General features: G+C 38.9%; 2 protein-coding genes across 3 annotated transcripts in view; one reads left to right on the plus strand and one right to left on the minus strand.

Annotated features, from left to right (window-relative positions):
• The window catches only part of LOC142351416 (mitochondrial inner membrane protein OXA1L-like), a 282,527-nt gene that overhangs the window by 256,444 nt on the left and 1,963 nt on the right, over nucleotides 1-24,120 (minus strand). The gene's annotated exons all lie outside the window — the stretch shown is intronic.
• Nucleotides 1-24,120, plus strand: part of LOC142351427 (uncharacterized) — a 78,624-nt gene that overhangs the window by 52,592 nt on the left and 1,912 nt on the right. Inside the window, exons 5-8 of one of the 2 annotated variants that reach the window (XM_075403433.1) lie at nucleotides 18,355-18,500; nucleotides 21,115-21,324; nucleotides 22,143-22,987; nucleotides 23,428-23,649. In XM_075403433.1, the coding sequence (XP_075259548.1) occupies nucleotides 18,355-18,500; nucleotides 21,115-21,324; nucleotides 22,143-22,987; nucleotides 23,428-23,649 (1,423 nt within the window). The remainder of the gene's footprint in view (nucleotides 1-18,354; nucleotides 18,501-21,114; nucleotides 21,325-22,142; nucleotides 22,988-23,427; nucleotides 23,650-24,120) is intronic. The other variant, XM_075403434.1, reaches the window with a different exon arrangement.

Here is a 24,120-nt window from a genome sequence, read left to right on the forward strand (position 1 = left end):
AGAAACTTAGAAGTTTTATTAAAGTTTCAAAGAACGAAAGAAGAACTTACCTGACGAACTTTATTGCTGTGTCGATAAGTAATGGCTACAAAACTAAACTCAATTCTAATTTTATTTTGGCGCTATCATTATCTTATTGACCTATCAATCATATGTCAGAAGTAAATTCTCCCACCAACAGAAACCTGATTCTAACATCCACCGACCTCCAACTAATGAACTCGATTGTACCCAAGCCATATATGATTCTCATGAAATGTTGATGAAAATAGAATATCACCTCCGGGATTCGGAGTTAAGATCTATTCACATGCCAATCATGTAAAATATTTTTAGCTAATCTAAATTTTCTCTGTATATTTTCGCATAGATAACCACTATAAATACAAGCTAATTTTTGTATAATTTCAGTTCAAAATTTAATTTAAAATTCAACTTATTGAATTCTTTGACCCGTGTTATCGACCACGACAATGGTGTCCAGACCAGCTACAGACAGACAAATTTTTGGATCTACAGAATGCAGAATCAGCTACTGCGTGGATTATGTCTTTTGTGGCGAAATGTCGCGCAGAGAAGAAAGAGGACAAGGTCAACACCGATGGTACTGTACAGGACCAACAGGTAACCAATCTCTTTCTTAGTATGTGCGGGCAAGATGCAATTATTAAACTTAGGAGCTTAATGAGTCCTAGGAATTTGATAGACACTCCGAATAAAGACATCAGATTGGCGATTCAAAACTATATTTCTCCTAAAGAGAGAGTAGTAACGGCAGAAAGGGCTAAATTTCTGTCCGTTATACAAGGTGTAGGGGAGTCAGACGACGACTTCCTAGCACGTCTTAGAGAAGAAGCACGCTATTGTGACTTCGAAAAATTGAAAACAGCGGCCAACCCCGAAGAGGAGTTGGTAAAAATAAAGTTTATCTCAGGTTTGAGGGACCCTGAAGCAAAACTTAGACTACTAGACGGTATTAAAGCAAAACCAGCAATGTCGGTTACTGAAATGACCGAGAGTTTACAGTTCTTAAGTCAAGCAATGGCTTTTGCAAGTTCTTCATCAGGTAATAAGCCCTTTACGGTGAAAGAAGAAGACCTTTCGAAAACCAAATGAAAAAATTACGGCTAATAGAAACAGCAACATGTGCACTAGGTGGGGAGGTAAGCCACACTCTAGTAGACCTTGTCCAGCGCTAAGTAAGAAATGCAACACCTGCGAAAAGGTGGGACACTTCTCAAAAATGTGTAGAAGCAAACCCCAACCAAATTCAGGTAAGTACAATAAACAGAATAACTTTTGCGAAGAAGAAATTGTTTCTTCAGAGCAAGCATCTCCAGCATCGGAGATGGGAATGTTTTATACTAAAGAACAAATCTTTAGTATGTCTCTGACATGGGAATATATCTCAATAAATAACTGCAAAGTAAAAATGCAGGTAGACACAGGTGCAGATAGCACAGTGATATCATCAAAAATATGGACTGAGCTTGGTAAACCTCAGTTGGATGGTAAAATAAGACATCTTGCAGCTTATGATGGTCATCAATTAACGCTTCTGGGATCACTTACTTGTGACGTTGAGTGGAACGGAAGCAGGCTCACTCAAAAACAACTTGCAGTTGTGCAGTCTGATAAAGAATTTGGACTACTTGGTAGAGACCTTCTACCCAAACACGGTGTGAACAACATCACAGCCGATCACCTACCTGCGGTGAAGGGTTACAAAGCTCATGTGAAGCTAATACCAAGAACACAGCCGATGTTCTGCAAAGCCAGAAAAATACCTCTACCTCTTCAAGACAAGGTCACAGAGAAGCTGGAACAAATGGTCAGACAAGGCATCCTTGAACCGGTACAGCCAGGAAGAGTCACTAATGCATCTCCAGTGGTGTGGCAGAGAAAGAAGAGTGGAGAACTAAGACTTTGCGTGGACTTGAAAGTGCACATCAATGGCAAGGTCATGGATGAGGACTACCCAATACCAGACATGGAGACGATCTTCCATAACCTACATGGGGCCTCATACTTTGGCAAAATTGACCTATCAGATGCCTACTATCAAATTGAACTTGACGAAGAAGCAAAAGATATATGCACAATCAACACATCTCAGGGAATGTTCAAGATGTGCCGACTACCTCAGGGATTGAAAAACTCTTCTTCAATCTTCCAGAATTGCATAGAATCAACACTCAAAGGAATCAAAGGTGTTGTGATCTTTCAAGACGATGTATTGGTGTATGGAACTACCAAGGAGCAGTTCGACAAGAGAATGCTTGCAGTCAAGAGTCGACTACGTGAGAAACACTTTACTATTAATGAGAAAAAATCTAACTCAAAACCAGTCGATAGCGTTAGCTTTTTGGGATACTCCATTTCAAAGGAGGGAATAGCACCAGATCCCAAACGTGTTGAAAAAATAAAAAATGCAAAAGCACCAACTAACAATAAACAACTGGAATCGTTTGTTGGGCTAGCTAATTTTTACGGAAGAATGATTCCTGATTTTGCAACAAAAATGCTAGCCTTAAATAACATGAGAAATAGCGATTTCTCATGGGGCAAAATGCAACAAAAAGCCTTTGAAGACATAAAAAATGATTATGTGCTAACCCACTAGTACAGCCATATAGTCTACAAAAAGAAGCAACAGTTACTACTGACGCCTCTGAAAAAGCCATTGGCGGGGTTCTTTCGCAAGAAGGACATCCAGTCATATATGTATCGAGAAAATTGACTCCAGCGGAGCAAAACTACTCGAAAATAGAGCGAGAAGCACTGGCAATTGTCTTTGTGGTCACAAGATTGAAGCAATTCCTTCTTGGAAGACGATTTACCCTACAGACTGACCACAAACCACTCAAATATCTCTTTGCACCAGACGAGGAGATCCCGAAGACAGCATCAGCGAGAATCACAAGATGGGCAATAGCTCTAATGGGCTTCGACTATGAGTTGAAGTACACACCAGGGGAGCAGATACCCCATGCAGATGCTTTGAGCGGAATGGATTTTGACGAAGACGAATCCGACAACGATCGAGTGTGCTTCGCAATCAATAACATCTACTTCGCTCAGAGTGATTTGGTGACCCAAGCAGATATTAAAACTGAACTTGGAACAAACAGACTCTTCCAGGACATAATGAAACGAATCAAAAGCGGCAATTGGAAACAATGTTCAGAAGCGGAAAAAGGATTCGAACAACAGAAAGATGCACTTACTTTACATAATGGAATCATCTCCAGAGGTGTTGTTCCTTTCATTCCACCCAAACTACGACACTTGGTTTTGGCAAAAGCGCATGAGACACATCCCGGAAAGAATGCAACTGAGGCATCAGTCAGAATGATAGCTTGGTGGCCTGGCATTACCCAAGACGTTCAACACTTTGTTAGTAAATGTAAGAATTGTCAATTGAACAGGCCTAGCTTGGGAAAAACAGTCTCTACGTGGCCAGAAGCCGACGTTTGGGAACGGCTCCACATGGACTGGGGTTATGTTAAGGACCAAGGCAATATCTTAGTAATTGTTGACGCGGGTTCTGGTTGGACAGAAGCCTTCCCCGCGGGAAATAGAACATCAGAAACAGTTAAAATATATCTTAGTCAAATCTTTGCAAGATTCGGAATACCAAAAACTTTATTTTCTGATAATGGTCCTGAATTTGTAAGTGGTGACCTTAAACAGTGGTGTGAATCACTGGGAATTAAGAAAATAGAATCACCCGTCTATCATCCAAGAGCTAATGGACTAGCTGAAAGAGCAGTTCAGACAGTGAAGCGGGCACTTCAAGCGTGGAGTCCCAACCTTAATGTGTCATTTGGAGCATTCCTGCAAAGGGCACTGATGACACATCGCAACACTTCGAAGACGAGGAGCAAAACTCCAGTTGAGCTCTTGTTGGGACGCAGAGTGAGACTACCCGCAATAGCAGATTTCGACTTGTGCGAACCCATTCTATTCAAGCCAACGAAAACACAAAGACAGTTCCTGCTAGCTTCATCATCAGGAAGGGCTTGAACACATCTTTCATACAGCCTGAAAACTCAGCACGGACTATTCTAGTGAGCGACATCCAAATTGCGAGACTAGACGAGGACAATGTGAAAACTGAACCAGCAGCGGAGGAGACCATATCTCAATCAGAACTACAACCTCAGAACACAGATGTGGGACCTTCACATCAAGATGAAGCTTCTGCAGCCACATCATCTGCAGTGCACCAACAACCCGAAACCTCAGAGCCTTCACGAACATCAACCAGGAACAGAAAACAACCTGACAGATTTGGAGAACCTATACCCTGTGTCGATAAATAATGGCTACAAAACTAAACTCAATTCCAATTTTGTTTTGGCGCTATCATTATCTTATTGACCTATCAATCATATGTCAGAAGTAAATTCTCCCACCAACAGAAACCTGATTCTAACATCCACCGACCTCCAACTAATGAACTCGATTGTACCCAAGCCATATATGATTCTCATGAAATGTTGATGAAAATAGAATATCACCTCCGGGATTCGGAGTTAAGATCTATTCACATGCCAATCATGTAAAATATTTTTAGCTAATCTAAATTTTCTCTGTATATTTTCGCATAGATAACCACTATAAATACAAGCTAATTTTTGTATATTTTCAGTTCAAAATTTAATTTAAAATTCAACTTATTGAATTCTTTGACCCGTGTTATCGACCACGACACCCAGAGGGCATTAGGTGACTGAACAGCTCTCTTAGAGCCTTACGACTTACTAGTTTCTAAGTATGCGATTCACCTAACCTGTTTTCAACAATTACACGGTGTAAAGGGCGGCTCCTCAAAACAAAAGTTTGACCATCTCAGTGACCCCCTCCCTCAGTTTGAACCCCCCCCCCCAACACTCGCCCTTTACCCACCTCAACCAGCCCCAACCATACCAGACCAACCATACCCCATCGCTTGATCCCACCCCCAACGCTTGACTCTCCCCTGCTTTGCTCTCACCCAGCCCCTAATGATAGCATCCCTAAGCCCCAGCTGGCTACGACTTTAGGCAAGCGCTTGCCGGTTGTTTGAGAGAAGATTGCCCGACGTTAGTTGATTATTTTTATGTTATTTGTTTTTTCTTCATATAGTTTTGTTTTTAGCAAATAAGCTGAGAACGTACTTGTTCATAATTTTCAAAAAAATTAAACGTTTTTTCATTGAACTCAAATGTTTGCAAAATGAAAAGCGAGAATTCTGTCTATAAGTCTGCCTTATAAGTCTAGCGCTTGGTTAGCTGCTCCACCAATCCCCGCCTTGGGACTTATTACTCCCCGAACGAGTTTCAATTCTGTCTCAAGTACGGACTAGGAGTTGAAGTGCATCATTGCAAGAGAAAATGTCCATTCCGTAATGCTGGTACTCTAGATATCTTGACCAAAATTATGTCTGTTATGGATTAATGGATGCCATCTCCAATGCATGATCTAAAGCGTGTTCGAATAGCGACAGCTATGTATCTTCATCTATTTCCTCCGGGCGTTTTTTCCTTCCTGCGCTTTGTTTTTGAGGTTTTTTTGAGATTTAGTTACCAATATTAACAATGATTTTTAAAAACAATTAATTAGTCAGTTTAAATTGTTAATTAAGTGAATTCTTAGAGTTAGAATTTATGCTCAATTTTGTTTAAATTGTGTAAATTAATGTTCGAAATAGACACCATAGTTTCTCTCAAGTTTGAAAGTTGGTGCATCTTGATCGATCTGACCCTTACAGAATTAGTACGTACCGATTAGATACACGCTAAGGTGTTTAATGTGCCCTTAAACTTGAGTGGGTAACGAGCAAAGTCCCAAGAACAAGCTAACATTTGAAATGGCTAATTATGGTCTGGATTGGGTCTTCTCAACAAAATGCACCTCAAGCAGGGTTGCAATGACTCTTTTTATACATCTGTGTTACATTTCTATCCTCTAACATGCTAAGTTGCAAAACGTCTTGTCATATGACAGAAGTTGAGCGATGGTTGCAGTAACATCTATCATTTTTATCGCTTTATAACTGATAGCCATACTATATAAAATCTGTTATGCAAAAAAATACTCTCGAAGTCTCTTCTTAACTTCTATTGTCTGCGAGTAATAAGTTTGGGAAAGCCATCAAAAAATCGCGTTCGAACATCAAAAATTGCTATGTTAATACATTACGCCTAATTAGTCACATAGTTGGCTAGCAATGACCAAAGTACGCTCAGGTAAACAAAAACAATTCAAAAACGAATTAATCTTAATTGAGACCAGTTAATACATTATGCCTTTGTAATCAGTCACAAAACATCGTCAATTACTCTTTGCTTTCTTCTTTTTTGTTTATTTATTTTTGTTTTGTTGTTTATACGTGGTCACTGCACAGAGATAGTTAAAAAGCACGAAAGATAGACAAAAGCGATGACAATAAAAACTCGAGTTTGATAAATTTGGTTTAAGTTTGCTAAGTGGCCAAGTTAGTACAAACATTTTCTCGAGTCTCATGAATGAACGCATACGTTTTAGCGCATCTGCCGAAATCTTTCAGCAAATCAAAAAAAAAACACTGAATTCCGATCCACATCAACGATTACAATTGATATTAGTCCGGCAGTGTAATTAATTAAATGGATTTATTATTTACATATTATAACAGAAAACTTGAGTTAAATTCAAATTATGTCGCATATCTCAACATAAAAATTAATTAAGTTTATAAAGTCAACCCAACCAGTAAACAGTAGTTCTAATTCATTTTCCAAATTTAAAGTCACGCCACGTTGAACAAGTAACCTTCCACAAAAAAGGGTTCCTTTTGTAAGCTGAGGAGAAGAAAGTTCTAAGTTGCTTGGGGAAACTTTTTTTGTCTTGTTTCATTTTAATTTCGCTGGGTAGTTCAGTCCAATCTAGTATCGCTAATCTAACAAACGAGTTTTGCCTTTTTATAGAGAAAAATTTTTGGTCCCAGAACAATTTTTTTGTCCCTATAGACTCATGAAGATTCCAGCTGATTAAAGGACGTCCCGATGTTGGTGAAAAAGCAGGTCGTAACTGTTTTTTTATTTTCCAAAAGTATTGTAATCTTTTTGTTTTTAAAAAGAGTTTTACGGGTAGTATATTCCGACTGCATTTAATATCTTGAACAGATTCAAATTTCTGTCTAAAAAAGGTTGCTCATAATGACCAGTCAAGCTGTTTCTCAAGAGACATTATTAAATTTTGCTCAATCGCGTGAATGATAACCGCTGAGTAGTGCAAGTGACTTAATACTAGGGCATTTAGGACAAGTATCAATAGTTTTTGTGGAATTGATTTTCTAATAGCATAAATTGTTTTTATTCCTCGGGCCATTTTTCGTAAGATATGTTTCACTTCCTCTTGAAACGTTAAATTGCTGTCTATGTGAAACCCTAAATTTTTTACTTCAGGTTTCTTGTCTATTGGAATTGAATCTAAAATTATCTGTTCACTGAAATCTTTTCTTTTGCTCTTACCAAATATCATGAATTCAGTTTTAGAGGTATTAACTGTGAGGTGATGTTCATGAAAAAATCGAATAAATTTGTTTGCATTTTGCTCTAACTTGATTTTGCTTTTGTCAATGGAGGTATCAAAAGTTAAAATAACGGTATCGTCAGCATATTGTATGAGTTCAGTTTCATTGTCAACTCTTGTTGCCATGTCATTAATGTACAGATTAAATAGGAGCGGACCAAGTACTGTTCCTTGCGGTACACCTCTACGAAGCATTAGTTCATCTGATGTGCAATCTTGTAGTACAACGGATTGGCGGCGGTTTGTAACGAAACTTCTTAAGAGATTTTTTGAGCTCTCATCAAAACCTAAGTTGCCTAACTTGATATCCAAAATGTCATAACTGATAGAATCAAAAGCTTTTGATTGGTCAAGAAATGCTGCTGTGACAAAAATGTTAATGTCAGTTTTGTTTCTGATGAATTCTGTGCAAAATAATAGGGAATCGGTGGTAGAAAAATTTTTCCTAAAACCATACTGATTTTTATTTAGTAATTTGTTGTCGTGAAGGTACTGACAAATTTGAACTCTCAAGATGGTGTCAATGATCTTAGAGAGGCATGGGGTAATGGAAATTGGGCGATAGTTATTAGGTTCCTCAGGGTCATCTTTCTTGTATAGTGGTACAACATGTGCTCGTTTAAGCTCATTGGGGAAGCAAGATAATTTGATGCAGTAGTTCACAAGGAAATTTAAATGAGGAACAATGACAGAGCTTGAGTCTTTAATAGCCCATGCAGGAACGTTTGATGGTCCAATCAGTTTATTTCTCCCCAGTGCCCTAATTGCGTCATGACAGTCTTTTTCCGTTACATAGTGAAAGCTAAAAGTTTTTTTGTTTAGGATTGCTTGTCCCAGAAGTCTGTAGTGGAAAATCAGCGATAATGCTATAATTTTTATTTAAAAAATGATGTAGTTTTTCAGGAATACACCTATTTTGGTAACACTATCCACTATATGTCTTAATATGAATAGAGTTTTTAAAATCTTTTGCGAGGGATAAAACTGAAGAGGATTTAAGGCAATCAGTTAATGATTAGAGTCGAGTGAATATTACAATTTTTTGAACATGCAACAATATGTTGTCTTAAGATTGGAGACATTTTTATCCTACTGGAGAAACTTTTTTCATAATGCAGACAATTTTGCGGTGCAGGGACGGGGGTATGATGTTATTAGAATTAATGAAAGCTTTAGCACTACATGCTCCAAATGAAAATTGTTATATTGGAAAAGTCAAATTGAAATTTCAGCTTCAAGAAAAAGGTATATACGAGAAAACAAAAAAACAACTATCAAGAAATAGCGATGACGAAACTAAAAACGATCTACTTCATCTAAAAGACAAACAATTTCACGAATTAATCGACAATCCAAACATTGTTGAACATTGTCGGTCTTAGGATTGCAAAGCCTATGAAAATGACAAATCTAAATACACTATTTTCAACAATTGAAGATCTTTTTGACTATATTAGGTAGCAAATAACAGAGTTCTTAGAAAGGGAGCAAAAACTATCTCTCACTAATTTGGTAATAAAAAAAAACTTCAACAATTGATGCTATCCTATAATCTCCAGAACAAATAGGACTACAACTCAACAGTAAAAAACAGTTACAGGTTCAAACGTAGATCGCCCACGGCTTTTGACTCTGTAAACCAAGTGAAGATGTATGTTTTCTGACGATCATGCTACCATTTTAATAGAGAAATTGTTGAGTAAAAAAACGCAAAGAGCTGTCTCAAAGTGAATTCAATCTGATGCTAACTTTGAAAGGAGGAGTTCCCAAGGCACTTTTTAGGGCCTCTCTCTATGTAGGTTTAAATGAGCTTATATTTTGATTTGAATAAATAGCTGATGGCTTTCATGACTTTGAAAACAACTAATTTTCAAATAATAGAAAAACAGTATTTAACTTCCAATTTTTGTTCTTTTTGTCTATTTGTTACCTAGTTACTTTAATTACAGGTAATATATTATTATTGTTGCTGTCGAAGGCAAAAATGGCAAATTTTCAGGGAATAACACACAAACCCGGTCATTTACTTTAAAGAGATTGGTCAAAAATTGGTCGTTTTTGTTTTAAAATAATCAAAATTGACCATACTGGCTGGAAAACGTACCGTTTTGACAATTTTTCTCTAAAAAGCTGTCATCTCGTAAAAAGGTAAATTGCGTAAATTATCTTTAGTAATTACCTCTCAATAGGCTTCTTCGAAAGAGCTTCAAGAGCTCGTATGAAGTCCTCTTGTAGTGTCTTGTCTTTCTTATGTTTTCTTGTTTCCTTTGTGTAACGGCTGCTCTCCTATCAAAGTCAAGGAAATCTTTACACCGCCCTGCTCGTTTCAGCGGTTTCAAATCTGTCCGGATATTGTGTTCGTTTTTGCAGTTAACTTTTGTGAACTGTATTATCTGCTATACTCTAGAATGCTGTTGCATTACTTGATACTAAATAATTTCAAATAACTACTTGTTCAGCTTTGCCCAAAAACAAATCGCTTCGCTTCAATTAAGTGAAAGTACAAAATTTCAAATAAGTAATTAGTCTCAATTTGGAGGTTTTTCAATGACATCTCCTTAACCACAACTGCAAGTGAGATTATATTTCACTGGATTATAAACTTTAGGTATGCCTACTATCTGATGTAAAAATAAACAACGCTGGGTAAACTGCGTTGGTGGGGCTACCTTTTGTGTTTTATACCCAATCTTAATTCATGGGCGAAATACAAAGTTTTGTATATCTTTGTAGCCAAGTTCTCTGATCTACCGATCAAGAATCTGGAATCAGCCTAGGCAACTGGTGCTTGAATGAAACAAGAACGAACAGTTTATCTGCTCTGTAATTCTACTTATTAGAACTTCATTCCGCAATGTGAAAATTTGAGAATTTCAAAGTCAATTCTATTTTCAATAAGTCAGAGTAAAGTTAGGTTGTACAATCACAAATGTGATCTACAGAAACAAGACACGATAACAAGTAATTTACCGCTCAAGAAAGTGTGCTCCAATACGCACTGTACGTCGATTTAATATAACCAAAATTGCAAATTTCAACTGATTTTTGGTAGTTTTTCAAGCTCCTTTTATGCTGCTAGTCACGTGGATTTACATGTCGAATTCAACTGTTGATTGGTTGTAGATAATAATATCGAAAGAATGTGAACACTTTTCCATAAGGTCACTCTCTCAGTGTAAATTTGATGTCATGGGAAAATTGCTAACCATGTAGAAATTTTGTCGAATATTTTGTATCAATATCAGGTTGATTCGCAATCCAATCGCAAAGAATCTGATGCAATACTGTTTAGTCGTAGTATTGTTTTGCTGGTGGTTGAGGTAGTTCGAGTTTGAGTTTAACTTCTTGTATGACAAATGTGTACTAATAATAGTTGCTAAATATAAATGTTGAACAAATGATCCAATCTGTATGGCTTCGATAGAATGTAGCATTAAATTTTGCTTGTCAAGCTATTCTAGCTTTAAAGCTTGAAATGGCCTTGAAGCGCTACTCAATTTGATCTCTAAGTTATTAAGCTCAGCCGCAATATCGCCGGCCCTGTTTTCCATCGTGAAAACATATTTTCCAGGTAGTACTGGGCGAGCTTCACTACTGGTCTCTTGTACACTCCGTCGTTCGTTCGAACATCGCCGATCGAGTCACACCGCCAGACCCTTCGATGGTCTCCGTAACTCGACCTAGGTTGTAATATCCACGCTTATCGCTGTCTTCGATCAACCAAATGGGATTGCCTTCTTTAAGGGTTTCGTTCGCCGTAGATCGCCATTTCTGCCGATTATTCGGAATTGGCAGATATCCTTTACGAAATCTGTCCCATATTAGATTTGCATAGGCTTTAGTTTGTCGAAAGAACTTTCGATGGTCAACGAATTCTTCTGCGCATGGTAGAAAGGGTAAGCAAACGTTCCTGTTGCCAAGCAAGACGTGATTGGGGGTCAATGCTTCTAAGTCAATAACATCTGAACTGACTGAAGTCAACGGTCTTGCGTTCAATGTCTGCTCAACAATACACATAGCTGTTAAAAGAACGTCCTCGGTGACTGATCTGTTCCCCAAACACTGCATACATTGCTTTCTTGCAACTTCTCACCAACCGTTCCCATACTCCTCCAAAGTGAGGTGCTGCGGGTGGGTTGAACTTCCATCTGATTCCTCGTTGAACTAGATGTTCTTCGATCCCTTCTTTGTTCTATGCCGCAACATACTCTGCAAACTCTCTTTCAGCTCCAACAAAGTTTGTCCCGTTGTCACTGATGATCGTATTCGGTTTGCCTCTTCGAGCAATAAATCTTTGAGACAACTATCTGTGTCCAGCTTGTGTACCACTTCTATATGCACCACTCTCATAGTTAGACAAGTAAAGAGACAACACCATCGTTTTTCATTTCTTTGCCCAATCTTCACAATGAAAGGGCCAAAGTAGTCAACTCCAACTGTTGTAAAGGCTGTTGAAACATCTAACCGCTCTTTTGGTAGATCGGCCATTACTGGTGCTATCGTTTGTGCTCTGCCTTTTCTGCAGGTGACGCACTTGTTCTTGATTGATCTTAAGGCGTTCCGTATGCCTAGGATCCACATCTTCTGCTGAACATTGTGAACAAAGTTTCTTACATGCTCAGTGCCTTCATGTTGATTAGCCTTGTGCTCGTTTCGCAAGAGTAATTCAACCGCATGATGTTTCCAGTGTAGCAAAATTGGATGCTTTGCATTGAAGTCCAATTGACTTTTGCCTATTCTGCCTTTGGCTCGAATAAGTCCGTCTTCATCTAGGAAAGGGGAGAATTGTAGAATTTTAATGCCTTTTAGAATTTCTTTTTCAGCTTTGAGAGATTTCTTCTCTTCACCAAACTGTTCTTGTTGTGGTAACTTGAAGATTGTTGCTTTTGCTTTTTCTCTTTCTTCAATGCTGACTACGAGTGTTGCTGGTTTGTGTTTGTTCAATGCTCGCTGTACGTATGCCATTGTATTCACTAGTCTGTTGAAGTTACTGAACCGTTCCCACTGAATAACATCTTTCTTTTCTTCAGCCTGTGTCATGAAGACTGATGAGGTATATTCTCTTCATCTGATGCAAAGATTAGGTTCAGTTGCTCTGGCCACTCGCTTTCTGGTCTTTTCAAACAGGCCGGCCCAATGAGGCACTCACTTCTCTTGAGTTCTTCAATGTTGATTGCTCTGGTGCCAATGTCCGCTGGGTTGTTGGTACCGCTCACATGTTTCCACTGTGAAACATCAGTTGTATCTAGTATCTCAGCCACTCGATTGGCCACAAACACTTGTTGTTTACGATGGGAACTGTGTATCCACTGCAATACCGTAGATGATTCTGACCAAAAACTGCAACTATTTATCTGCATTTCATGTTCCTTGACTATCTGTTCTTTCAACCTCAATGCCATGACTGCCGCTTGCAATTCCAATCGCGTTATTGGAAGATGGCTCATCGGTGCCAATCTGCATTTTCCAATGATAAATGCTGAGTCAGCTGAGTCTTCTTTTGGTTGTGAACGTAGATAGGCCACTGCACACATAGTGTCTTCGGATGCGTCAGAAAACACGTGAAGTTCGGCTTTATCCCTCTCTCTGTTGAAGTGTCTTCTATCGTTGCTTGTTTCAGCCACTATTGGAAGTTGTTCTTTCCCTCTCAGGAATTCTTCTTCTTCACTAGATTCCACTTCGTTGTCCCAATGTTGTCCATTCTTGGTCCAGATACCTCTCAGAAGTCGTCTCATGTGAACACTGAACGGAGGAAACAATCCGATCGGGTCGAATACTGAAGATATCAATGAAAAAATCTTTTTCTGGGTTATAGGAGCGTGAACTTCCTTGTTTGTACCTCTGCACACCTGAAGGCTGTCATCAATAACGGTCCATTGTAGTCGTAGCACTAAGGATCCCTCCGTATTGGGTTCCACTTCGACTTGCTTCGTAATGCTGATTGACTTCAAGTCTTCTGGGATTGCTTCGGTAACTGCATCGTTGTTGCTTATGCACTTCTTCAATTCAAATCCGTTTCGTGAGAGAAGAGGTTGTAGTTGATTGAAGACTTCAATTGCTTAATCAGGGCTTTCTACTGATTTGATGAAATCGTCCATGTAGAAGTTGTTTTGTATTGACTTTGCTGCAATCGGATAATCTTTTTCGTTGTCCAGTCCCACTCGCTTGAGAGCATAGTTTGCACAAGTTGGAGAACTCTTAGCTCCAGATACGTGACGCTGATATTCGTATATCTGAACGGGTTCATTTGATCTTGGACGCCATAAGAACCTCAAGCAACTTCTATCCTGTTCGGGAACTTGCACTTGTAGAAACATCGATTCGATGTCAGCTGTTAGGGCTGTTGGTCCTTCATGGAATGTGAATATTGTTCCAATCAACCCATGTAGCAGATCAGGTCCTTCTAGTAGCTTATAATTCAAGCATACTTCTTTGTACTTGGAGGCAGCGTTGCAAACACGTCTTACTTTGCCAGGCTTGTTCGGGTTTGGCACTGGATGTGTGGCAAATACTATTCTTTCCCGAAGGTGCTTTTCACTTCGGACTCGTCCAATATCTTTACGAATCTTTTTTCTACATCTGTATCTATTGACTGTTGATACAAATTCTTCAGGTTTGGGTCCCTTTTGGAATCTTCGCTCCAGTGAGTAAAGCTGACCCAAGGCTGAGCTGTAGTTGTTCGGTAGGTTTGGCTCTGGTTCACTCCACAGCATTCCCACTTCGTACCGCTCGCCTCTGAACTTCGTCGTACTCTCTTGTGCCTGCAGTTCCTTCTTTGACTGATTGACGACGTTGATTTTGGAAGCATAGGTTTCTATGTCCCACCAGGTTTGGATATTCTCTGCCACTTGCACATCCTCTGTGAAGGCGAAATGACAAACATTTTGTCTTCCTTTGCCCGTCATGGGTCCACTGACTACCCATTCTAGCTCTGTTAGAACGGCGAAAGGTTCACTTCGTGTTCCTATCTTGTAGTCCAATGGGCGTTGTAGCTCATAAGAATCTTGGCCAAGGATGACGCCAACTTCCATCAAGTTGAAGCTTTTGCTGGGTAGAACACTCAAGTGATTGAAGCTCTGCTTCAGCTTATTGTAGTTATAGTTGGTGTTTCCCAAGGATATTGGCGGGTGTGCAAACGCTTCGATTCAATGCACCTTTGAATGTAGTCCCTTTATTTTGAGAGGAACCTTTTCTGTCTTCAGATCCTTCGTTCCGTGTATGCCAGCTATGTTGAGCGTCACATCACTGCCTTGGGCTCTTACCTTCTCTTGCAAACTTTGATCGATGAATGAAACCGTTGATCCACTATCGAGGAAAGCATATGTGTTCGGCCTGTTGCCACCAATCTGTATTGAGACAGGAACTATCTGAAGAAAGCTAGTAACTTCGTTACTCTGGTTGATTGTTGCTGCGCGTACGCTGACTGCGTGATTGCCCACGTCCATTTGGTTTTCTGAGTGTAGAAATGGGTTCTGAGTGTGCTTCTTGATGTATCCATTGATGCCGCACGCATTGACTTTACAATCTTTGATTGCATGTCCTTTGCCTAGACATCCGTAACATAAGCGTTGCTTCCTCACTGCTGCGTACCGATCATTCACACTCATGTTCTTGAATAGAAGACAGTTCCATATTTTATGAGTCCCATCAGCTAGCAGTGAACGGACAGTGATCACTTTTCGTTTGCTTCGTTTCTTTTACGTTCGAACTTGCACTGAGGTTCGATGTTTTCGATAGCCGTTTGTCTCTATTCGTGCTTCTTCGGTCTTCTTCTCTTCGCTCTCCCTTGAAAGCCAAAAACCCTTCGTGCACGAATGCTATCCTAGATAGTCATTTTTCAAATAAAATCAGATCACGCCAATCTTCATCTTTATCATCAACATAGCACCACAACCACCACTTCTCTTTGAGAACTTGAGGTAGTTTATCTACTGCCATATACAGTAACGCGCTTGATTGCAGATCACCAATCTGCTTGTACTCTTTGAGCACATTCGCAAAGTTCGAAACAATAACTGAGAAACTGATTAGACCTGTTGAGTTGTGAGGTTTCACCTGACTTGCTTTGCGAAGACTCTCCATTTGTGCATCATTGATCACATGAGGTCTTACAAATTTCCTCTCCAGAATGCTCCATGCAGCACCATAGAACTGTCCAGAATAGCCCATTCCAGAGATTGCTGACCTTGCCTTGCCTGTCAGTAGAGTCTTCAGATGGCTCATCTTCTCTGAGTCTGGTATTGGTCGTTGATCCACTGTAGCAATGAACATACTAGCCCACTCCGGCCATTCGAGTGGGGTTCCCATCGAAGTTGTTCAACTTGAGCTTTGGTAGATTACTGCTACCCGCGTACCCACTGTTGTATCGTAGCAGACCAGCTCTTGGGGAAACGTCCCGGTCTTCAACACTTGAGGATCGGTCTTGTGAACTGCGATATTGTGAGAAGTGACTTTGCCTGTTCACTTCAGGGGTTACTTCGAAGCGAGCTGTTGATCGATCTGGTGTTAGAAGGTTGTCGATTCTGCTGGCCCAGTCAGAGACATCTCTCTTACTAGGGGTAGTCCAATTGAAGGGTGATTTGTCTCGGGTAATGGTTGTTTGGGATCGAGTATCATCGTTCTCTAATGCTGTTCTCTTCACTTTGCGCTCTAGCTCGCGCTCTTCCTCCAATAGTTGATGCATGGTTTCCACTTCCTTCATTTGCATTTCCAGCTCTAACCGTGCTTGTTCCAGTCGCATCTTGGTTTTGAATTCGATCTGGATTTTCTTCATCCTTTCCTCTCGCCTTTGCTTTGCTGATGGTGTTTCCGAAGCATTCTCCGTCTCTTGGCCACTTGCTGTTGCTCCATTTTGCACTGTTTGAGCAACTGGGTTGTCCGTTGGGTAGTTTTTGTTGCTCCTGCTGTCGTTCACTGCTTGAGTTGTGTTGCTTTGCTCTGCATTCATTGCTGGTTGCGTGCCTTTGCTTATATATGCAAGCCAATGATAGTCCAAACTTGCTTTGCACTTTCTTGCTTCTTTCAGATGTTCTTCAACGAAATTAGCTTGATAGGGCACAAGCTTTTTTCGACGTTGCAGCTGCTTGGGTATTTCTTCCTCTAGAAGGTGAATAGTCTGTTGGTAGAGGACCTTTAGTTTGTTGGGTCGATCTGAATCTTCAATTTTTTTGTAGCCAAGCTTTCTTTTAGTGTTAACTTCTTCCAATAAATCTTGGAACTTCATGTCGTACCTTTGAGCTGTTGATTGAAGCTCCTCTCTGCTGGTTGTGCTTGGATTGCCGGGTTGCCGTTTGCTTTGCTTGTTCCTTTTAAGCGAGGTCAACTCTTCAACGTGTTTTGTGAATTGCACTCGCACCTTTCGCTCTGCCTCACTGGCGTTGCGCTGTTGATTCGTTTGATTTTCTTTGGGGGATGCCTTTGGCACTCTCTTCATCAGATTGGACAGGAGTTTGCCTTCCACTGTCCGGGTCGGCGGACCAAATGTAACGGCTGCTCTCCTATCAAAGTCAAGGAAAACTTTACCCCGCCCAGTTCGTCACACCTTTTATGTTTCATACCCAATCTTAATACATATGCGAAATACAAAGTTTTGTATATCTTTGTAAGCAAGTTCTCAGATCTACCAATCAAGAATCTGGAATCAGCCTAGGCAACTGGTATTTGAATGAAACAAGAACGAAAAGTTTATCTGCTCTGTAATTCTACTTATTAGAACTTCGTTCCGCAATGTGAAAGTTTGAGAATTTCAAAGTCAATTCTATTTTCAATAAGTCAGAGTATAGTTAGGTTGTACAATCACAAATGTGATCTACAGAAACAAGACACGATAACAAGTAATTTACCGCTCAAGAAAGTGTGCTCCAATACGCACTGTATGTCGATTTAATATAACCAAAATTGCACATTTCAACTGATTTTTGGTAGTTTTTCAAGCTCTTTTTATGCTGCTAGTCACGTGGATTTACATATCAAATTCAACTGTTGATTGGTTGTAGATAATATTGTCGACAAAATGTGAAAACTTTTCCGTAACGTCACTTTCTCAGTGTAAATTTGATGTCATGGGAATTTTGTTAACCATGTAGAAGTTTTGTCGAATAATCTGTATCAATAACAGGTTGATTCGCAATCCAATCGCAAAGAATCTGATACAATACTGTTAAGTCGTAGTATTGTTTTTCTGGTGGTTGAGGTAGTTCAAGTTTGAGTTTAACTTCATGTATGACAATTGTATACTAATAATAGTTGCTAAATAAAAATGTTGAACAAATGATCAAATCTGTATGGCTTCGATAGAATGTAGCATTAAATTTTGCTTCTCATGCTATTCTATCTTTAAAGCTTGAAATGGTCTTGAAGCGCTATTCAATTTGATTTCTGAGTTATTACGCTCAGCCGCAATACTTTGTTTCTGCATTTATATGTAGATAATATGCTTCTGATTATCACTGCAAGGAATTAATTAATTAATTATTTAATTCAGTAAACCGACAGATGTATGAATTTTTCAAGTCCTGATTTATGTATAAATCAGGACTTGAAAAATTCATACATCTGTCGGTTTACTGAATTAATTAATTAATTAATTAATTCCTTGTAGTGATAATCAGAACCATATTATCTACATATAAATGCAGAAACAAAGAAAATAAGAAAACATAAGAAAGACAAGACACTACAAGAGGACTTCATACGAGCTCTTGAAGCTCTTTCGAAGAAGCCCATTGAGAGGTCGCTACTAAAGATAATTTACTCAATTTACCTGTAACATGTAAATGTGTTATGTATTATTAGGACCACTGCACTCCAAGTACAAGGAGATATTCATGCAGAACCCTCTCTTCTCAGGGGTCAGGTTGCCAGAGGTCAAACACATGGAACCACTTGAGAAGAAGATACCCAGGGCAAACAAGTACCCAAACTCACTCGACTTCATGAAGGTTTGCTAATTCCTAATTGGACCTGCACAGAAATAGAGGGTTTTTTCCCACCTCACTCACTGCAAGTCAGTGCATTTTTGTAATATTACATCTAATTCACCTCAATTCTGACTTTTCTGATTTTTATCGCGGAGACCTTGACCTGTGGCTAGGGCACAGCAATCGTTTAAGTTTGTAATCACCAGTTTTTGAAGTGGAGTGTTATAGTAAAGTAGCTTTCTGTTAAATAAATTTATTCAGTGAGTCATTACAATGTTTTCCCTCATTTTAAGTAATTAAGAGCAAAATTCGCCATTTCATTATTTAGTCTAAATGGGACTGTTTCCTTGAAAAGGGGACAAAAAATTGGTTCTACAATACGTACATTAGCATTCAAAAATTATCACCCGAAAAACAGATAAGAGTGAAAAATTGGTCACTGATTTTGGATCCACTTTGACTATCGGTTCCGCGGATGGCAGGACCGATGTTTCCAATTTAGAAAAAAATGGTCGAAACTTCAAAAAATGCATACAAACTCAAATCATAAAACACGGGCCCGAAATACAGTGACAAGTCGTGTTAGAAAAATGACCAATGCAAAGATATCCCCTGAACCATTTATCGACAGCTTTACTCATTTTTCAAAGACTAGCTCATCAATTAAGTACACGACACGTTGAAGAGTGTTCATATGTAACGTTCAACGAATCTATAATTTTTCAATGAATCGACACTCTTCCCCTTGGTGCGTCTATATAGTTGTGATTAAATTTAAAGTCGATCGCGAGAATCTCGATCTGAGTAATGCTTCTTTCCACTGGAATAGAAGTCATTACGTAGCCAATGTCTGAAGAGAAAAATTTCAACAAGTTTTACGTTTTGTCGAGACTAGTGACAAAATTTGTCCTCATTTTTCACCTATCATATACCATTTCGAATGATTGAATATAGTTCCGCAGAACGTGAAACTGAGTTACTTAAATCTTATAAAAGAGCTTACACTTCGTAAATAGTATTTACGGAACTGAACCAATTCCCACATTTTGAGCATTTATTTAGCCTAAAATTTTATTGCCCGAATTATAATAGAAATAAATTGAGACCAAATTCAAAGACTTAATTGTTTTTGTGAATAGTGCTGTGGGTAATTGGAAAACCGTTTATTTTGTTCCTAATCCGCCATTGGTATCGACTCAAAAATTTCTGAAATTAACTGCAAATTATGTTTTTTTTTTCATTTCGCTAAAAAAAGGCTGTAACCATGGCAAAGGGTGACGTCGAAAAGAGTTACTTAAAGTGTGGAAACTAGTGACTTATTGCATAGGAATTACTTACAAAAAGTTGTCGTGAATTTTCACGCTCGCCTCAAAAATAGGCATCGTGAAAAGTGATTTTTAATAAGTCTAATTTTGTAGCTGATTTGAACTAATTGTGCTCAGTGAATCTAGATTTCACACACGCTTTCTACTCTAGACTTTTAACAGGGATCGTAAAAATACGTGATCAAATCAAGTTAAATTCTCGATTTTTTGGATTTGACTAATTAATGGTGCATCTTGGTATGTTTAATTTCGACAACTATTTGTTTGGATGCTTTTGGAGTGAACTTGAGTGAAATTAATGCGCATGGAATAACAGCTGATTTTGTCAAAATGTTAGTATAAAACTTTAGAAAAATGAGCTATTGAATAAACCAATTTGTGAGATTTAATCAACGAATTTTGGGAGAACAGTTCTTTGCTTAGGCACACATGGGCAATGCTCTCCTAAAACTAAAAGATACCCAATAATTTTCTGATGCGAGGCGACAGGTTAGGAAACAGAATTTGGCTCAATTTGAACATATTAACATAATTTTTTTTTAATTTGATGAGTTTACCAGATCTGCTGTCCTCAGTCTTTGTCTTTATTACACTTGAATAACTGGTACTCAAAACGTTAATCATGGTGGCTGTCCTCAAAGTTTATTTTTCATCTTGTTCAAATGAAAATCATGTTTAAGAATTTCACAGTGTTGGGGAATTTTTTGTATATCATGAAGAAAACTCTTAAGTAACTGGCTCTTTTCCGATTAATGGTAGCTTTTAATCTAATAGATTTTTGCAATGTGAGTTATTATTAGGTGGTTAGTTTCAATGATTTTGGCATGGGCTAAATGATTAGTTTCCAAGTGATCTTTTTGTCTGAGGATATAATAGGCGCAAATTTCACAAAAAAGAATTGCTGATTCTTCTGATAACTTTGATTAAGTACTGAAGAGATTGAAAAGAACGCTGCCTATCCTGATTTGAAAAACGCAATCAAAGCCTACGGTTATTCAGAAAGTTTTAAATAAGTTAAAGATAACCACGGCTCAATCCAGTTTTTACATTTATGTGAGCTAATAAAAATCAGTGGGCTATTTGAAAAGTTTCGAATTCGCTTGTTCGTTCGCTTGTTCGAATTACGATGATTATGTTTCAAGATCTTGCAAAAATCTGAAAAGATATTCCTTCTTGTTCAACTAGTTCAACTGTTAAATAATTTACAAATCATCTGATACTCTATAAATAATATACAAATAATCTAAATTTATAAAAACTTGTAAAATAGGTCGAGCAGAATAAATAGGGTACTATATAAATTTTTTCAGGTCTCGATGCGATTGGATGCGATGGATCGTCCCTCGTGCACTCAGCTATTACGTCATCCCTTGTTCACATCTGATGGGTTTGGTGAGGACTTCGGAAGAGAACTGCGCAAGAAGATAGACAAGGAGAAGACAGACAGTAACAACCTGTACAAGATTCTGAAGGGAGAGAGGGACACTAAGAAACAGTCATTTGCTGCCAAATTCCAACAGGCTAGTAGCTTAATTAAGTGTCGGATTATTAACTACCTATTAACTAAAATCTTTGCTTGACGGCTTTGACCTTTCGAGTGACTTTTACGCCCTTGACTTTTTGCGTTTCGTGTGATCTAAAATTCTCTCTCGATCACAATTTCAAGCAGCTGAATTCAATTGGCGGCAATTTAATACTAAAAGTCAAATGAAAAGTGCACCGAAACTGGTGCCATTTTTTACTTTAAATCTTAATAGTGGTATCTGCTAACCTCTAATGTGGTTATTTGAAGCCCACTATTGAACTTCTTAGTCGCATTTAGACTTCCCCTCCCCCCCCCCCCATTCTTCCGACGTTTAATCGGTTATGTTTGATATTTTATTTGAAAAAGCCACGCTTTTTGGGATTTCTTCGTGTTCACCAGTTCAGGGAAACTGATAACGAAACAGATTGCATGCAAAGATATATGCCTGAGATCTGTTTTATGATTTAAGTTTCAATCTGTAAGTCTCGACCTATTAGTTGAGTCAAACGTGAATAGAGTTCTACTCCTCATTAGAGTTAGGGCATGTCCAGGTGCGAACGGCAGCGTGTTCATTAATTAAAAGTGAACAGTTCAGTGAACATCAAAATTATTTAAAAGAAATCACCACAATTGCAGTTGAAATTTTATCTAATTGATGTTTAATTTTCAATGGTCTATGTACATATGTCACCTTGTAACTATTTAACCCACCAGTTATGTTGATAATTTGCTTGTTTCCATGACAAGAAAATGTTTTCAGTCAAACAAGGTTAACTTTTCACAGGAAATTTATAGATCTAATTCATGTTTTAGTCCAAAAATTCGGACAATGGACTCAAGTCAAACAACAAAGAGAATTTAGAAGTAAACAACAACAACTCTACCTCAGTAACTTTACCTGTCATGAAAAAACAATCACCCCCCAGAGCACCCCAAACCCAGGACAACAAAAATAATCAAAAACCTCATATTTCACCCAACCTCCCAAACGTCCACGACAAAAACCCAAACACAACAACCCTAGTCAATCAAACAAACAACCAAAACGACACTTTGATATCTGACAAACAAAGTGTCATAAGCAAGCGATCCGACAATTCTCGGCGGGTTGACCCCAGTATGAACCCAAACCCAGCCAATGTAGGTCAGTTAAGTTCTAACCCAAACGGAAACCCCAATAGTGTCAATCCAACGCCAAGAGTAGGTACTAACGGGGGTTCCGACCAAACAAACTACCAGGAACCCATCAAGAGCCCAGTCAAGAACCCGAGTTCCCAAATTGGGACTGTCCCAGGCTCATTCCAAAAACAGACCACAACAATGCCAGCAATTTCAAGTAAACAAAACAGTATTACAACCGGAAATAAACAGAATTGGTCAACCCTGGCACCGACTGTAACCCCGACACCCCCGGGAGCCCAAACCGGAGGTGTTCCGGGATCCACAACATCGCCTGGAACCAACAAACCAGGAGCACCTTTCTTCCATAATTCTCCCCCCAATGTCAACTACGGGGGGATGATTGGGAGGAGTGTTGGGGGCAGTCCTAAAGGGGGCGGTTTCCATGGCAACCACGTGCAATCAGTGGGTAGTGTGGTCAACATCAACATGGATCATCTGCCCACGCACAACAATCACAGTCCAAATGTTGGACTCAAGTTAGTAGTTGACTAAATATTGAAATATATCATCATAATTGGTTATTATCATACTAGTGTTATAAACCAACATTATTTAACTGAGAGTGAAGAGGTAATAATGGGAAAGGAAGCTATATCTGATGAGAGGTAGCCACATCTCATCGAAAAGTTCTGAATTAGTTTGCGGAGAAGTTCGGTTGAAAGCACAGAAACTGGAAATTAGAAATCCAGGGTTTTTTCCAAGGTTTTGTATCCAGGTTTTTTTATCCAAGGTTTTGCATACAAGGATATAAGGTGCAATTTGAGTATTTCCTACGTGAATTAAAGCGCGATTGTATAAGCCTCTATTTTATAACAACGTATGAATTCCAAATAGTACATGTGTAAATTTGAAGTTCAGAAAAAGTTAAGAGTAATCAATTCTTGCAAACAGAAAAGAGATACTGATAACATTTCAGAAAGGCGTACTCCATGAATAACGGGAGTATCCTCTCCTCCCCCAGACATGCCCTGGGTGGGGTCGGGTCCTCAATGGGGAGCACGCCAAATATAGTCGGGGAGGGGCCACTAGTTGGCCGACCCTCCTCTCAGCAGAGTCTAGACACCCTGCCAACGTCTATCTACTCTAAAAATAGCTCAATTGGGTCGCCCGGCACTGGTGCCGCAGGTGTACCTATATGGTTAGGGTATAACTGTGCACTTGTTGTATAATATGGGTAATAGTAAAGTGGTAGTTATGAAGATAAGTCGCAAAAAACCAAGACAAGAAAATTTGGGTCTTTTCGATTACGACCTCACTCCCTGAGCTTAGTGGTCATATGCCGTATACCCCCCTAACATCATCGTAAACATGCCATAAGGGGGGGCTTCAATTTCCTCAAAAGCTACAATGGGAAAGACCTGACAATGTATTGGGGTACCAAGCCACAAATTTGACATAGTTACTTGCTGTATAATAAGACATAAACTGTTATAGGGGGTCCTAAGCGACACAAAAAAAGGATGGAAATGAAACAGAACAGATCCAAGTTGTTTTCGTGTTTTTCGCGGACTTGTTCTAATAACTCCCACTTTAATATTACACCTATGCACTCTCTAATCAATCTGAAGCAATCGCGTTTTTCTGTCCTCATTAATGAAATGTTTATTAA

The sequence above is a fragment of the Convolutriloba macropyga genome, chromosome 13 (assembly GCF_964194025.1).
Source record: "Convolutriloba macropyga chromosome 13, txConMacr16.3, whole genome shotgun sequence".
Taxonomy (NCBI): Eukaryota; Metazoa; Xenacoelomorpha; order Acoela; family Convolutidae; genus Convolutriloba; species Convolutriloba macropyga.